Source organism: Rhinichthys klamathensis, unplaced genomic scaffold, assembly GCF_029890125.1.
Source record: "Rhinichthys klamathensis goyatoka isolate OS25496 unplaced genomic scaffold, OSU_Roscu_1.1 h1tg000123l_1, whole genome shotgun sequence".
Taxonomy (NCBI): Eukaryota; Metazoa; Chordata; class Actinopteri; order Cypriniformes; family Leuciscidae; genus Rhinichthys; species Rhinichthys klamathensis.
In genome coordinates, this window is record NW_026606660.1 from 9,823,380 (window position 1) to 9,838,911 (window position 15,532).

General features: G+C 37.4%; 2 protein-coding genes across 2 annotated transcripts in view; one reads left to right on the forward strand and one right to left on the reverse strand.

The window, feature by feature from the left end:
- Window positions 1–1,223, reverse strand: part of smyd3 (SET and MYND domain containing 3) — a 216,450-nt gene extending 215,227 nt beyond the window's left edge. Inside the window, exon 1 of the mRNA XM_056256150.1 lies at window positions 997–1,223. Coding sequence (XP_056112125.1) covers window positions 997–1,160 — 164 coding nt within the window. The 5' untranslated portion in view covers window positions 1,161–1,223. The remainder of the gene's footprint in view (window positions 1–996) is intronic.
- A 252-nt stretch (window positions 1,224–1,475) lies between these two features.
- Window positions 1,476–6,719, forward strand: tfb2m (transcription factor B2, mitochondrial). The gene is made up of 9 exons (XM_056256151.1): window positions 1,476–1,611; window positions 2,066–2,524; window positions 2,605–2,696; window positions 3,873–4,026; window positions 4,184–4,332; window positions 4,978–5,067; window positions 5,172–5,234; window positions 5,922–6,073; window positions 6,178–6,719. Exons 2-9 carry the CDS (start codon window positions 2,080–2,082, stop codon window positions 6,362–6,364), a joined length of 1,332 nt encoding a protein of 443 aa, XP_056112126.1. The 5' UTR covers window positions 1,476–1,611; window positions 2,066–2,079; the 3' UTR covers window positions 6,365–6,719.
- Window positions 6,720–15,532: the final 8,813 nt, after the last annotated feature.

Here is a 15,532-nt window from a genome sequence, read left to right on the forward strand (position 1 = left end):
ATATGTATGCTAATAAGCAACTAGTTAATGGTGAGAAATGGACCCTAAACTAAAGTGTTATCAAACGTATAATACTTGAAATTGTTAAAATATTTGTTATATAAAATTAATTTATGTATTATCTCCGGATATGGATTCTGCACCATCAGAATGAAATGGAAGTTCAAATCAAGCAAATTATTTAATGTATAATCTATGCATACAGAAAATAGTACAATATATACTATGCTGCAGGAAAATAATAGGACATTCTGAACATAGTACTAAATAGTACTAAAAACTAATAGTACAGCTGTAAACTGCAGCTGTTCAAAAAAACTATCCTCAAAAGCAGCATAAAACATTATATATTGAAAAACTGGCCAAACTAGTTTTTAAATAATAATAAATAAATAACTACTAAAACTGATTTATCCATTGGATACGCAGTGAAAATCAATTGATCCTGCCAATTAATTGGGAGTCGAAATTAGCTAAAACTGCCGTCGCCAAAAGTAAACTTTGTGCATATTAGATAGGGCTATTTTTCTTATGCAAAGGGGGGACTTTAAAGTCTTTATGCAATATATTATTTTATCCTAGGTATGTAAACAGCGTCATTTCGCACTCATTTGGTTGACCAACAAAAAACAACAGTCCATGTAAATTAACTCAAGGTGCAGCAACATCAGAGAAAGAGCAGCAGCGCCACCTGAAGGTCAAACTCAGAAAGGTCATGCATTACAGTTGTATTGGCATTTCGCAAACTCTTTATTTCATATTAACGAAAACATTATCATATGGCAGAACAGGGAGCAAAAAGACAGACTGTTGCTAAAATCGTTTTAGCAGAACTGATGCAATACCATGGTATTTTGGAACCTTCCATGGTACTATGTACTTCCATGTACTATGGTATTTACATACATGGTAGGCTACTCCAAAATAATTGTATGGCATCGCGTACCATGTCTAAAAAAAACACAGAACTACATGTTCGAAAAATTGTGTTCTTACCTCTTGAGACAACTTTGGCAGGTGTTTTTCAAGAAATCCTTGGCTATGCAGAATGCAAACGGCTCGCATGAATAGATCACTTCACCGGGTTTGATTCCACGCAGAGCACGCACACCATTTCCTTTACCCTCACTGACAAACCGCTCTATATTCACAGCCATCATAAAAATATCACCCAGACTGAGCGTCCATGTGTCTACATACAGTACATACACATTATGAATGCCCTGTTTGTATTCATGACAGTCAACTTGACACGACACTGCGCAGGTTAGAAAAAAATCTGAAACTCAAAAAAAAAAAAATTCACTACAAAACAGATAATTTCATTATCATTTCTTTGTGTGTTTTAAAAAGAAAAATTGAGACGAATGCTTACTGCACATACAAAAAAGAAATATTAACAAATTTCTGAATGCGCAAATCTGACGCACTCCTGATCAGCTGATGTTGGGACGTCGCGGCGACATGACGTACGTAGTGCGCCTCGCCAATAGGATTGCGAAAGCATCGGGTCAACAGCACGCGGGGCTCAATGTCACGGACGCGCGTGTTGCGCAGCTTGAATGCGATTCATTAATGTAGATCCTGTGGACAAGAACCGCATAACTTGAGGTTAGTTTGGGTTAAAATCTATAAGCAACAATCTGCATGTTCAGGAGAGACAGATAGTTAACGATGACGTTTGCTGCAAAAGCGTAATGTAATGGTCATGTAATATGTCAGTGCCATTGTTTTGTCTCAAGATGCACACAAGTATTGTTTTTTCTAAGGCATGTTTATAAAACCTACTTAAATATCTTTATTGAACTAAGCCTAATCAGTATATTCAGATATAGCCAATGTTAAATGGCTATGTTTATAATTTATATCAAGGCTTCCTCCTACACATATTTGAACACTGAAAATATCAGGTTTTTTTAAATAACATTTTTCTAGTTAAGTTCAGCTATGAAATATATCAATACAGTAAAATGTTATGAATGCAGTAAGTACTGAAAAGTTATAGTTACATAAAACTGTTCAGGTTTGGATTTGAAATTTTACTGTATATATTATATGATTTCAGGCTTGTTGGTCATCATGGCGGTGTGTGGAGGATGTAGGTTTTTTGTCCTGACTTTAAGACCTCTCTGTGGAACATCAAGATCTGCATCTCCCTGCGCTTTGCCTTGGACTAAACACAGTACTTTGTCCACATCTGCAAGAACTTGCTCTCCAGACTCATTCTCCTCCGGCACAAGGAAGACCCCGGCTCAGGTGGGCAAACCAGAGCTCATTACTCTATCCTCAGGAGGCGTTCAGAGGAACCTCTCCGCTGTCGCCGTGCCACTGCAGGGTCAGTTTCGGCCCCTCTGTCGGTACGACCCGTTAGATTTGGGCGATGTGGATGAGAACACGCAGAAAGCCCTAGCCTGTAAACACCTGAGACGGTTCATCGTAGACCCGTCCCTCGCAAGAATCGTGACCGACCACCTCGCCGGAGATATTGAGGACGGGAAAGCTGTTATATTTGAGTGCAACCCAGGTGTGTGTGTCTGTCAACTGCTAATTTAATGGCATCAGTATTTGTAGATGTATTCATGTGGGGTTTGTCTCTGTCCACAGGTCCTGGCGTATTGACACGTGCTTTGCTAAACAGTGGGGCTCAAAGAGTGGTTGCGTTGGAAAGTGAAGCAAACTTCCTTCCTGAGCTGCAGGTAGACATCTGAAATGATATTATCTCATTCTACTCACTGTCAGATATTACTGGACCCATTTCCTAATAAATAACATAGGAGTGGGCTATATGGCAGAAATATCATATCACAATTGTTTCATGCAGGATCACGACGATCCAAGATTGTATCATGATTCTTTTTCATCTTGGTTTTTAAGGCTTTTTTGCAAGTTACTGAGCAGTACTGCTAAACTAATTTCCCTATTTAAAAAAAAATAAAGCCTTACAAGGTAACAATAACAAAACATAAAAGAAAAAAAGGATGACAGACCAGGGCAAAGTTGTGGTGAGAGATATGACCAAAATCTTTTCACCTTATTTTTATTTCAATATTTATTTTATCTTAATTTACCTGTATCACTCACTTACTGAATCGCAGTCTGTTATGTGTACTTTTTAAAAGAATTGTTATTATTTTCCAAGTTAGGGAGTTTTGTTGTAATAAATGTATATAGAACGTACACTACCATTCAAAAGAAGTCTCACCATGGCTGAATTTACATGATCAAAAATATGGGGGGGGGGGGGAACATAAAATGAAATATTATTATAATTTAAAAGGAAAATGATTCCTTTGATGCATAGCTGAATTTTCAGCTTATTTTATTTCATTATTTTATTTTATCTTAGTTATATACAAACCATAGGGCGAAAGATTTCAAGAAAGATACAAATAAAATGATTAATATTTAGGAACAGTAATTCTGTTAGACAGCAGAAATTGAATAATTTAATAATCAAATGAAAAAATAAAACTGCATATTCTTCACTGCATTAATTAAATATGTATCAATTCTTATTAAAGCTACAAAGCTTATTCTGTCAAAAGGAGTCTCTTTTGTGATTTGATTCATATTAACAACAATAGCAGGTATATTAAGCTGCTTTAAGACTTTTTGCACAAATCCAGTATACTGACACGCATCTGATTTTTCTCCCAACTGTTTACCTTCACTTAATGATGAAGAACATCAATGTGACGCGAGTGTAACCACGATAGAGATAATAATTTAAAAAAAACAGCCATATTCAACTGCAACTGATAGAATGTGTGCCGTAGCACGATACCGTAAAGACAGATCGTGGAGACATTTGAATCTTTCACAAACTAATATCTTCATATCACATACCCCTAAAATAACCCTTGGTCTTAAAGGACCTGGAGAGCAAACTGGAAGGGCAGCTGGATTTGGTTCATTGTGACTTCTTCAAACTGGATCCCATCGGCCACGGCAGCATGAAGCCACCCGTCATGTACTCGGAGAAGCTCTTCTCTGACCTGGCCATCTCTGAGGTACCCTGGTCAGCAGGTTAGTGTCCCAAACATTCAGATTAATGTGGCCAAAAAGAAAGAAAGAAAGTAAAGACAGACACTAATAGCACAAGAAAGAGTAAACAATCCTTTTAAGCAAGGCATAAATATGTGGTTTGAATAATGCTTTTTCTGTCTTTCCATTTCTGAAACAGATGTCCCGGTGAAGATTGTGGGGATCTTCTCTCATAGGAATGAGAAGAGCATACTGTGGAAGCTGATTTACAACCTGTTTGAGCGCCGTTCTATTTACCGCTACGGACGTGTGGAGTTGATCATGTTCATCAGCAAGAATGAATACATGGTGAGTTCACATGTACAAAGTTTAAAGGGTTATTTTTTATTTTTGTAGTACGTCACAGTGCAAAGGCAAATTCCAGCGAAATGAGAGTTTGAAATTAAATTCTCAATAGCTTGAAGATGACCAGTTTTGGAGGTGGTTGGCAACAACTAATGACAGCAATCAAGCCAAGCAATTTATGCCGCCAGATGTTTAAATTAGGTCCTATGGAATGAAATGATATGAAACTATGGGATATTTGTAGAATACTTTTCTATCAGCTGGTTAAAATTTACAAAATTGTGTGCGCACAGTGTCAAAAAAGCATCCGCACATAAATAACCTCGACACAGATGTGCTGATTGAAAATGCTCATTCATTCTCTGACAGTAGATGGCGCTTAAGGAACAGCAGAAATGCAGCTGTTATCCTGTAAACAAAGTAGGCTGCACAAACATAGGGCTCTTTCAATATTTCAAACAGCCATTCAGTAATTTGACCACTCACATTACATCCGGTTATGCATGTAAGATTTGAACTTTTACTAAGCACGTTGGGACGGCACGAGGGTGAATATATAATGACAATTTATTTTTGGGTGACCTAACCCTTGGAGTTGGAGCTTTCCAGTTGGATACAAGTATGAATTATGATTATTTTCTCTGACAGAAACTAGTGACCCGTCCAAGAGATTATAAGAACTACCTAGCTTTCAGTGTTCTCTGGCAGATGGCCTGTGATATTGAGTTACTGCATGAGGTGAGACATTTTATTATTATTTATGTGTTGTTTCCTTTTTCTGGGAATAATTGATCAATTATTAATGTGTTTGTACTGTATTTCTGCTTTATCCTCATTACCAGGAGCCATTGTCGTCCTTTCTGACTATAAGCAGGAGTAATAAAAAGTCCACATCTAAGAGCACTGTAAGTATTTTCATACAAGTAATGTCACTCTAGGATTCTTCATCTGTTTATATTGTATTAGTGATTCAGGAGAGGCACATCCTTCTGTCCAATTTATTTAGGATTTTATTTGTGGCTCTTCTTGAATCAGTCTGAATCGATCATACAAGTCATTGGTCTGAACTCTGAACAAAAGACATACAACTCATTTTCTCACTGAATAAGCTCAGATTTATCACTCACTTAATGAATTGCAGGTAATGTCTTCTATCTTAAAATGAGCTGAGAAACATTAGTCTGTTATGTGTACTTTTAGTCTGTAATGTTAGTAATATGTATTAGAGCTGCACCATTCTGGATAAATTGACAATCACTTTTTTTTGTTTAAAGAAGAGATCACAATTCTCTCACGATTCTAAATGGACGACTAAAAAAAAAAATAAATTCTCGGTGACTTATAATTTCCATGAGAAAAAGTGGCCTCCTAGGACGTGAAGCGCCACACCACACCTCTGACAAATCACAGGCAGGCTTATGTAACCTATTTTTTTACTGTCAATTAGTAATTGCTTTAAAAATAAACATATATTAGAAAAATAGCATTCGCTGCAAGTCCAATTTCTTGAATAAAGAGGTTGATGGCCTCTACAAAAGTTTAGCCAGTATTCCATTTTTAATTTTTTTTATTTGCCTTATCCCCACACACAGACTTCACAGAGTGATAACCTGTGTTTGGTGCGGATAACCCCACGTGAGGACTTGTTTAACTCTCACCTAACTCCCTTGAATGGCAGCACTCTGGTTTTGATGGTGAAACAATGCCTTGCTAAAAGGAGACGCAGATTGATTGAACAAATCAAGTAAGTTTATTACCTGTATTTGTATACAAACTAGAATATCTGAATGAACAAACGTATATGATTGGTTGGATGTATTCACACCTTTGGTCTGCTGTCTTCCAAAGCTCATGGAGTCCTGGCAGTGGATCAGAGCTCAATTCAAAGCTCTGCTTCATCGACGACACAATGACAGGCGACGTCTACCCTGATGAGTACAAGCGTCTGTTTGAGCTAATGGAGCAGTCAGGAAACTTCACTGAGAGCTGGCTTTATGAGGAGATGCTGGAAACCACACACACTGGTCACGCCTGACACCACCTGGGACGACGCATTACCTACAGAGCTAATCATGGATGAAATATAAAAGACACTGTTTATATGGAAAAGACAGCTAGAAGAGAAACACCCAAATCCTTAATGATTGCTAATATTTACATAGACTTGTCTATGAAAGACTTTACATTTTGATAAAGTTGTGTTTAGTAATAAACTGTAAACTGGAGAACCGTTTTGGTTGTCAGTGACTGCTGGTTGGATACCTTTGGACAAGTTTGGAGACTGTTGGTATCAAGAAGATATTGTCACATTTTTAGAGAGGTACTGTTCCCATGCTGCAGTGCACCCAAGAAGTCAATCAATTTATGCATGTACTAAAAGTACACCAAATGCCTGCAATAAGTAGGAAATATTGAACTTAAAAAACAGGAATAAAAATCCATTTGTAATCATAATGATTACATTACCAAACCCTGTTTTGATGTACATTTTCAAAAGTACTCTCATAATGTTTGTTTTTTTTCATGTTTGAATGTTTGTTGTACTTAATATATGAATTTTTAATAAACGACAAACAAATGTGAGAATTGCTTGTTTTTGGATCATCAATGATCATGATCAACAGAGATGTGCAGAGAGTTTCTCAGGGACAGGGGCTCAAATGAACTAATGTATTGCAACATTTATCTGAAGGTTTGTTTACCAGACGTCTGTACTGTCATGGGAATACAGCAGCAAGATGTTTCAGACATCTGTGTTTGTAAGCTCTTGTTCTTGTATGTGGCCTAAATGTTTCTTCGTTGACATTCAACCAAATTGGCATAGAGGCAAACAATCCTACATGTCATGGCACTACAATGTTGAATGCGATGAGGATCATGAGCAAGGGCTTCTCTCTGATGGTATGTTGGGTCATGGAGTCTATCACTAGAAGCGTTGAAAGCGCCTCCCGTTACCCTCTGCGGGTCATCCTTTACATAAGACCCGGTGTGAACATGGATATGAGACACAGCGATACCATAGCATCAGTTCCATCTGATCAACACCAGAGGTCATCGTCACTTGCTTTATGACACCATGGACTTCAGTCCGTTTCAGGGGTTTTCAAAGATTCACAGCACACGTGGGCAAAACTTACAGACAGTTCAGGTGACCAATCCACAAAGGATTATTGGTATTTTACATTGTGCTAACCTGTGCCAAAATAACTCCAGTCATCAATTAACAACATTTTGAATATACTTGTCTTTCACAATATTTTTTTTTACTGGTCTCTCCTCGATAGTTATCAACTTTTGAAGTTTTTTTGGCTGTATGACATTGCAATTCTAAGCATCCTGCCTTGTCAGCAAGCAAGAATAAAAACAAGAAGAGACAATCTCATCTTTCCAGATTTTGTTCTTCTTGGATCGAGTAATTAAGATTGGTTGTCTCTTCTCAGATTGGCTTTAGTTTGCATTTCAGGACTCAATCTTGCATTACGTACTTGTATAGCTTGTTAGGGGGCAACTTATACCTTGAATGTTTCAGTATCGGTATTAACTATAGAATTTATACACGTCTTACTGATTCCCAGAGCCGGACAGTAACGGAGTACATTTACTTGAGTACAGTACTTAAGTACAATTTTGAGGTATTTGTATTTGTTCTTTATTGTCATTGTTATAAATAACAACGAAATAACATCAGAGAATCCTACAATATAAGTGCAATAAAAAAGTCTACAAAAGTGCAATCCATTTTGTCTTATACATACATGTGCATAATGCATACACCCAGGGACGTGCACAGGAATTTTGAGGGGCAGTTGCTCTGACCTGAAAAAAGGGGAAAAAAAATTATTTGAAAAGAAATAATCTGGATTGAATGGAAAAACTCGCTTGTAATAAAAAAAACAACGCTTAGATTTTGGGAAAAAATACAATCCTTTTTTAACCTTTTGGCTTCCCGTACATTCAGTTGTGCTTCTTGCTCGTATTCAGTTGTGATGGTAGGCTACGGGCAACTACGCATGATTTGTAGTATGATTGCGTAAAAGGAACAGGAATTCCGGTAGGGAACAGAATCGACTGCTAAACCCAGTGCCGATCCTGACCTCCCCCTGGGGCCCTAAGGGGTCCTGTACCTGTCCCGTGATGTCGTGAGCTATGTAAACCATTTGCCATTGCCACACAGTCACACCTGACACTTCAGTGCTCCCATACAATCCTCCCTCCTTTAAACAAAACAGTCAAAGAATAAGTACAACAATATAGAACAGAATGAGGTTCAAACAAACAATATTTATTGAATAGAGTATTTTCTATAGAATGTTAAGATAACAAGTGAACATTAACGTAAACATAAATAAGAAGAAAATAATAAATTATAACCCTGAGCTTTGGCTTTTGGGATTAACTTTGGTTCTCTCTACAGCCTGGGTATTTTCGGCATCAGTATGATTGTTTTATTTATTATTATGCATGTTGAAGCAATTCTTGATTTATGGTTATTATTTACTGAGGGATGTGCATCCATATTGACCAGTATGTCCAGCTAATCAACATTTTAAATTCAATATAGCCTATAAATCAATAGTCAATCAATGTCAAATTGTCAATACATTGCTTTCTATCTTGCATAATTAGTGCGGTTGTTTAGAGTTTTTAACACTGAGACAATCACTGTCCCAACTGATACACTGAGATAATCAGTGTCTTGTTTTAAACGTATAATGTGTACTTTGATTGGGAGTGCCATCATTCACGTGCATGTATTGTACAGTATGTCTGGTCTCCACATATTCTGCTTGAAAAATGCACGTTTCACTTCGTGCACGCGCATATGAACGCATGATAACACCATGGATAACACACGCGACGCGGTTATGTTTTCTGAGCTGCAGTAAACAAACACCGTTGCACTTTGTCGTTTATCAAAAACAAACGTAATAAATAATTGTATTTTACTCTCACTTTTGTCAGGCACAAAGTGATGCAAGAGATGCACTGCCTGCCCAGCTAGCTTAGCAAGACCGAAAAACATCAAACTTTGCTGACATCAAACTTAGAGAGGAGAGAACACAAGTTTACCTGATTGTTGTTCCCGCAATTCACTCTCATGGTTTTTTTATTCTTCCTCTTTTCGTGACCAGAAGGATAGTTTCGCTTTATTTTGTCATGGATGTTGTACACATTAATTGACGCGCTATGACACGAGATGGAGGCGGGGCCTTAAGTAATTTGCGGGGTCTTACGCACCGGTCGCGTGCAGCGCTGCAGCCACGTAAACAGTTGAGCTGAGTGCCCGAATGGAAGTGAATGAGGCTTTGCGATTTTTTTTTTTATTTCTTTTTTTTATCTAGGCCTACGTGAAATTCTTTTATCTAGGCCTAAAAAATGTTTTTTTTTCTTTCTTTTTTTTTTCGGAAGGGCAACCTGAGTCGAGAAGGGCATATGGGCAGTTGCCCGGGCAACCTGAGCAACCCCCCTGTGCACGTCCCTGCATACACCAGTTCCCAACTATTAGAGATGTAAATTAGAGCAATGCTCGTTCAACAGTCTCACAGCTCTGGGATAAAAGCTGTTGGCCAGTCTAGTGGTCCTTGCTCTCAAGGCCCGGTATCGTCTCCCTGAGGGCAGCATATGGAACAGGTGATGCGCTGGGTGCGACTGATTTCGCAGAATGTTATGCACTCTCCGCAGGCAGCGGGTGGTGTAAACGTTATTAATCTCCGGTAGGTTAGTCCCTATGATTCTTCCCGCTGTCTTCACCAGCCTCTCGAGGGCTTGCTGTTCGGCCTTAGTGCAGCTGGAAAACCACACCAATAGTCCATAGGTCAGCACGCTCTCAATGGCACAATGGTAAAAATGTACCAGAAGCTGCTTAGGGAGTTTAGCTCTCCTCAGTTCCCTTAGGTAAAAGAGGCGTTGCTGTGCCTTTCCCACAACTGAGGTGGTGTTAATGCCCCAGCACAGGTCTTCAGTAACAGTCAGTCCCAGGAACTTAAAGCTAGGAACTCGCTGAACCTTATCCGCCTGGTGGGCCGTAGTAGATTTGAAAACTGAGGGGATGAGTTGGTGACTCTTCACTTGTTGACAGGAACTATTCATATAATGATCTTCTCGACACCACCCAAGTCTCAAAGTACTGCCTGGTAAACATTTAAACACTAACATAAATACTCATCACTCTTAGCTGCTAAAGAAACAGAATGTCCAGCTTTTGTTTGGTTTATTGTAAGGTTTGGGCAGGACCTGTACTTATTTAGCATGGCATGGAAAGCAAGATCAGATTTTAAACAGCCCTGAATAAGTGGAACATTGTCCTTTTAACAATTTAATTTATTATCAAAGATATAACATAAGTTTGATTTTGTTTGGTTGATTTTCTTTTACAGGAGCTATTCTCATGCATTCTTGATGAGTCTTTTGGACACTGGATCACTGAAAACGTTGATATCACTGGCCATTAATTTTTATCTGATTTCAAACCCATACAATCTAATATTTTAATGCTAATGAATCTAAATAACCTATAGTTCATAATTCAAAGACTTCTTACAATTTAAAAACTTCTGAATCGCATTATACCCTTGACTCTTAGTCTTAACAATACCACGTCTCCTCCTATTAAAAGAATATCTCACTCATCAGTGAAGGATTAGGGTTGTTTGGGTAGGTTAACTCACCAAAGTAATAATAATAATTGAAAACAATCACTTGTCTAGTATTATTGTTTTGGTAACACTTTACAAGAAGGTCCCATTTGTGAACATTAGTAAATGCATTAACTTGCATGAACCACCAATGAACAATATAATTTTTTAAAGCTTTATTAACCTTTGATAATGTTATTTAGTAAAGAATATAATTGTTCATTGTTTGTTCATGTTAGTTCGCAATCGCAATGCATTAAATAATGTTAAAAAACGTACTAAAATTACTAAGAATGAACTACTAAATTATTACTTAAATTATAATTCCATCCACAAGGTGGCATAACGTAGCCAATCAAACAATGATCCTCTGCAAATTTCCTATCCTATTATGATAAAAGGCTTCATAATCATTAATTATGTTACATGTGTAGAAGGTTACCCAATAATTGACTGTAAAAAGAAATAGAAATATCTGCATCATAGATATGTGACGTGTGCTGACGTACACGTTGAAATGGCGGGCGAAGGTTTGGGTCTTGGGCTGCGTTCCGATCCGATCATCAGGGTCTTCTTGATTGAATATTAATTACCTTAAGTTTAAGGTTCCCAAGCAACAGTAGCAAGACGCGATAAATATTCATCAGATAAAGGCCTTCAGCTGAAGTACCCGGATGAGTGACAGGAGATGAGCTGCGCCATAGATATATATACCTAGACCACCCTCGACCGCTCCACAGGCGCGCCGGCCATCTTGCAACTTTTGCTCGTCACTGGTGCCACAACGCCGAGATTTAAATTCCTGAAGAAATGGGATAACCTTTCAGAAGTCAGAGCGTTGGTTTGTGTTTTTTTATATGTATTAACTCAATATTACATGTTATCTATGGCACTTTTAATGTTTTTTTTTTTTACTTTTACTTTTACTATGATAACTTTTTAATGTCGTGTGTCAGCTGACGTTGACAGCTGTTAGTTTAACAAAATAATCTGCTTAAGTCTATTTCATAAATTCATAAATTCAGTTGCAGACGCTGTCTCGAACCCACTCTCGAATGTTCACGGACCGCTTCAATATGGCGGACGTCGGCTCGGCTGCTAATGAGGCTGCTATGTATATCTATCTAAGAGCTGCGCAGACAGCTGAAGTACCCGGATGAGTCAGTGACAGGAAGAGCTGCGCAGATGTGCAGCAACACAAACACACATCAGCCGACACAGGCAAGAGCGCGGTTGCCTGTCCATCCTAGTTCAAACCACCTGCCCGATCGATCTGTAAGTGCTGTATCTTATTTTTAATGCAATATTCATGAAAGAGAATATCCGCTTGTGAAAATGAAAATGAAACGTGCAGCTTGTTGAACTAAAGGCTTGATGCACTTATGATGCTATGCATGTTAGCGCTTGATTAATGACAGCTCCTTCTGCTCTATCCGTACCACCGGAACCTTATGTGATAAATAGCACTTCTGTTAGAAGTTAGACACTTGTCGTATGTGCAGTGATGAAAGCGGCTTTTATAGAGCTTTAACCCTTTATATATGAATATGACAGATGTTTTGATGCACGGATCATGTGTGTCTATATAACGTTACCATGATGATGGACACCCTACATTATATAATATCAACATCTGTTTTCATCCAGCTGCAGCATGATCTGTGTTGATCCCTTTTAGTTTATAGGCATAAATATGACAGGAAAAGTGAATGGGGATTGAAGTTTAAGCATTATTTGAAGTGTCATATCATGTGTCAAAACAGAATGAGAGTTATGTCTGCTTTATCTTGCTTCACTCAGAGCGTGAGCTATGCATGTTATGGCAAACATGTTTTGTTTAAGTAACTTTCTTTGTGCTCTTAATACAGTGAAATCGATCACTGTTGTGCTAGGAAAGCAAGCAAGCCAGTTAACAGTGTCATTTCAATGTTTTGACTCACCACAGAGGTCACAACCTTTCTTAAAGGTCAAATTTTGACGTTTTTGCTAGCCTGCACTTTTCTTGTATTATCATTCAATATTACATAAGAAGTGATAATATGCTGTGAGTTGCTCATTATCATTATAATAAACCACTTCAGGGTCATGTAACATGATCTTGAGCACCATGTCATCGTCTTACTCGGGGTGGATGTTGTGTTTATGTACAAAATGATTACCAAATTAATATTTGATATTCATTTAGTAATAATGATAACAGTCATTCTTTAGAGATATCTGACTGTCTGACATGGCATTGTTTCCAGAAGTATTTTCCCATTAATTTTTCTCTTAGGAATTAAAGACAGATAGATAGATAAATATTACATTTATTGCAAAATATGTAGCTATATTATTATATATAAAATAAATATCTAAGTAGTTTGAGAGTGTATAGGGAAACTATGGTTGTGTTCACAACTTCACACTTCTAGTTTGGTTGATACATTTAGTACTGTTTTGCTCACGTTCACACTCATTTTTAAAACTTAATCTAAATATAGAAAACAAAAAAGTCTTTATGACGTATATTTTCTCGACGGAATTTGTCGATCATCCAAAACAGTGTTGTGCTCTGGGCTAAATGCGCTCGCTGTATGGTCGTAGGCATAATATGATGGTATTTTGTCCTGTTTTTGGTTCGTTTACATGTCTTTGGTCAAGTGTCAACACACCCTATCTCTACATCATTCACAGTGCATAATGGGAGTGGGCGGGTGCTAAAGTGTTCTTTTTGCACAATTTACTTGTTGTGATTCTCTGATTGGTGGAGATTTCTCTGCAGAATCATGGGTAATGTAGTTTTTCCACCACTGTTGAACTTGTTCATTTACAAAATAAGTTCTAAACAATGCATTTCACGGCTTCAACAAAAGCATTTACCATCAAATAACAACCTCGTATCTCACAGTAGGTCTGTTTTTAAAGTTTTACTAAGTTCTCGTTTAATCAGTTCCCTTATGGAAATAATGCATGGAGTTTTAACTTCTGGATCCCGAATGTTGCGCTCTACTAATCAAAATCAAGTTTTCCAGTATGTTAATTAAGTATCGGAAATGTATTCTATAACATAAGGAAGTTTTATTATTATTGAGGTGGATTTCACAGATGGGTTTGAAGAACGCTGTGTGCGTGTCAGACACATTTGTGTCTAGCTACTCCAGTCATGCTTGTTATTCAGGCTGAATAAACCTATTTCTCATCTCTCTCTCCCTCTCATTCTCCCCGCAGGCTTTAATGTTTTTAAAAGAGCTAATGAGAAACTGCAGCTGTCTTTGATTATTAATGAATTCTCTCTTTAAAGAAAGCGGATGAATGAACATGGCAGCTCACATACCCAAATTTCTGCCTGCCATAGCATGACCAACCTCATGTTATTCTGGCTGTGCCCTTTAAAGTGTCAACTATTTACATAAAAACCTAAAGCGGTCACAAGCCCGACACACAGTAGCTGTAACTAGTTGTCAGTAAGAATTGATGCAAACGAACCCCACATGTGTCAAGCAGGTTTACCTGGCCCTTCTCGATGATGTGGTTTGGATGTGTGTGTGTAGGTGGTGTTACACCACAGGCACAGATCTGATGGTCCCCAGCTCACCGAGTCACTATATGTTGTCAGAAAAGCGAATAAACTCCTGGGGTCTGCTGTGAGTCAGTCTGTTCTTCTACAGGGCCAGATAACATCAGGTCCTCTAAACAAACAGCCAGGTTCCTAATGGCTACAGTTTCCTCTTTTATAATGATTCATTGGTAACATGATAAATTGTGACATAATGGTGGAGTTCTGTTGTATAAGGCAACACAAGGCAAGTTTAATTAGCACATTTAATACACATTGGTAATTAAAATTATCATAAAATATGCAAAAAGCAAAAAAAATAATAGATGGATTAAATTAAAAACGCATAACAAATAGGGAAACAATGAGCTAATACAATTAAATCTACTGCGTTTGTGGCTAGTCCATGTCCATTAGCTTTGGGATCTTCTAAATATTTGTATACACTTAACTAGACTATAATTATGCACGACTCATGTTGAAACATAAACATTCTTTTTTTGTCGAATCACAATCAGATGAGACTGTCCCGCTCCCTAATGCGTTGCACTTCCTGATTCAAGGCTGTGACACAACATTGTGATTTTAAAATGTAATGTACTAAAAATGTATTTATCAGCCAATTCCATATCTCTTTAAATCTTTATCCTCCCGACCTCTGAACTCAAAACAGTGAGTTTTCACTAATTTACAGTGCGTCCAGTATTTGATGGAGTGAATATTTTAGTGGAAAATTAGCTTTTAATTTTTATATTTTCAGTTTTTATTATAATTAAGTTAAGTTTTAGTATGTTCTTTTGTCATTTTTTTTATTTATTTTTTCAAATTTCCATTTAGCGTTAATTTATATTAGCTTTAGTTTCTGTAATTATACATCAACTTAATGTTATCTTAATGGAACTTATGTTATTTGCCAAGGCAACATTTTCTCATTTCTAAAGTTTTTTTTATACATCTAGACTAGTATTTTTTTTTTTTTTATTAAATACAGTTTATTTGAAAAGTTTTAGTTAACAGTACAACACTGGAT

What these genes read in the sequence shown, in the direction of transcription:
- tfb2m (XM_056256151.1), top strand. Translation starts at nt 2,080, where the DNA reads ATGGCGGTGTGTGGAGGATGTAGGTTTTTTGTCCTGACTTTAAGACCT. An exon ending in TATATTTGAGTGCAACCCAG is followed by an intron (nt 2,525 to 2,604) that starts GTGTGTGTGTCT and finishes CTCTGTCCACAG; the next exon opens with GTCCTGGCGTATTGACACGT. An exon ending in TCAGCAAGAATGAATACATG is followed by an intron (nt 4,333 to 4,977) that starts GTGAGTTCACAT and finishes TTTCTCTGACAG; the next exon opens with AAACTAGTGACCCGTCCAAG.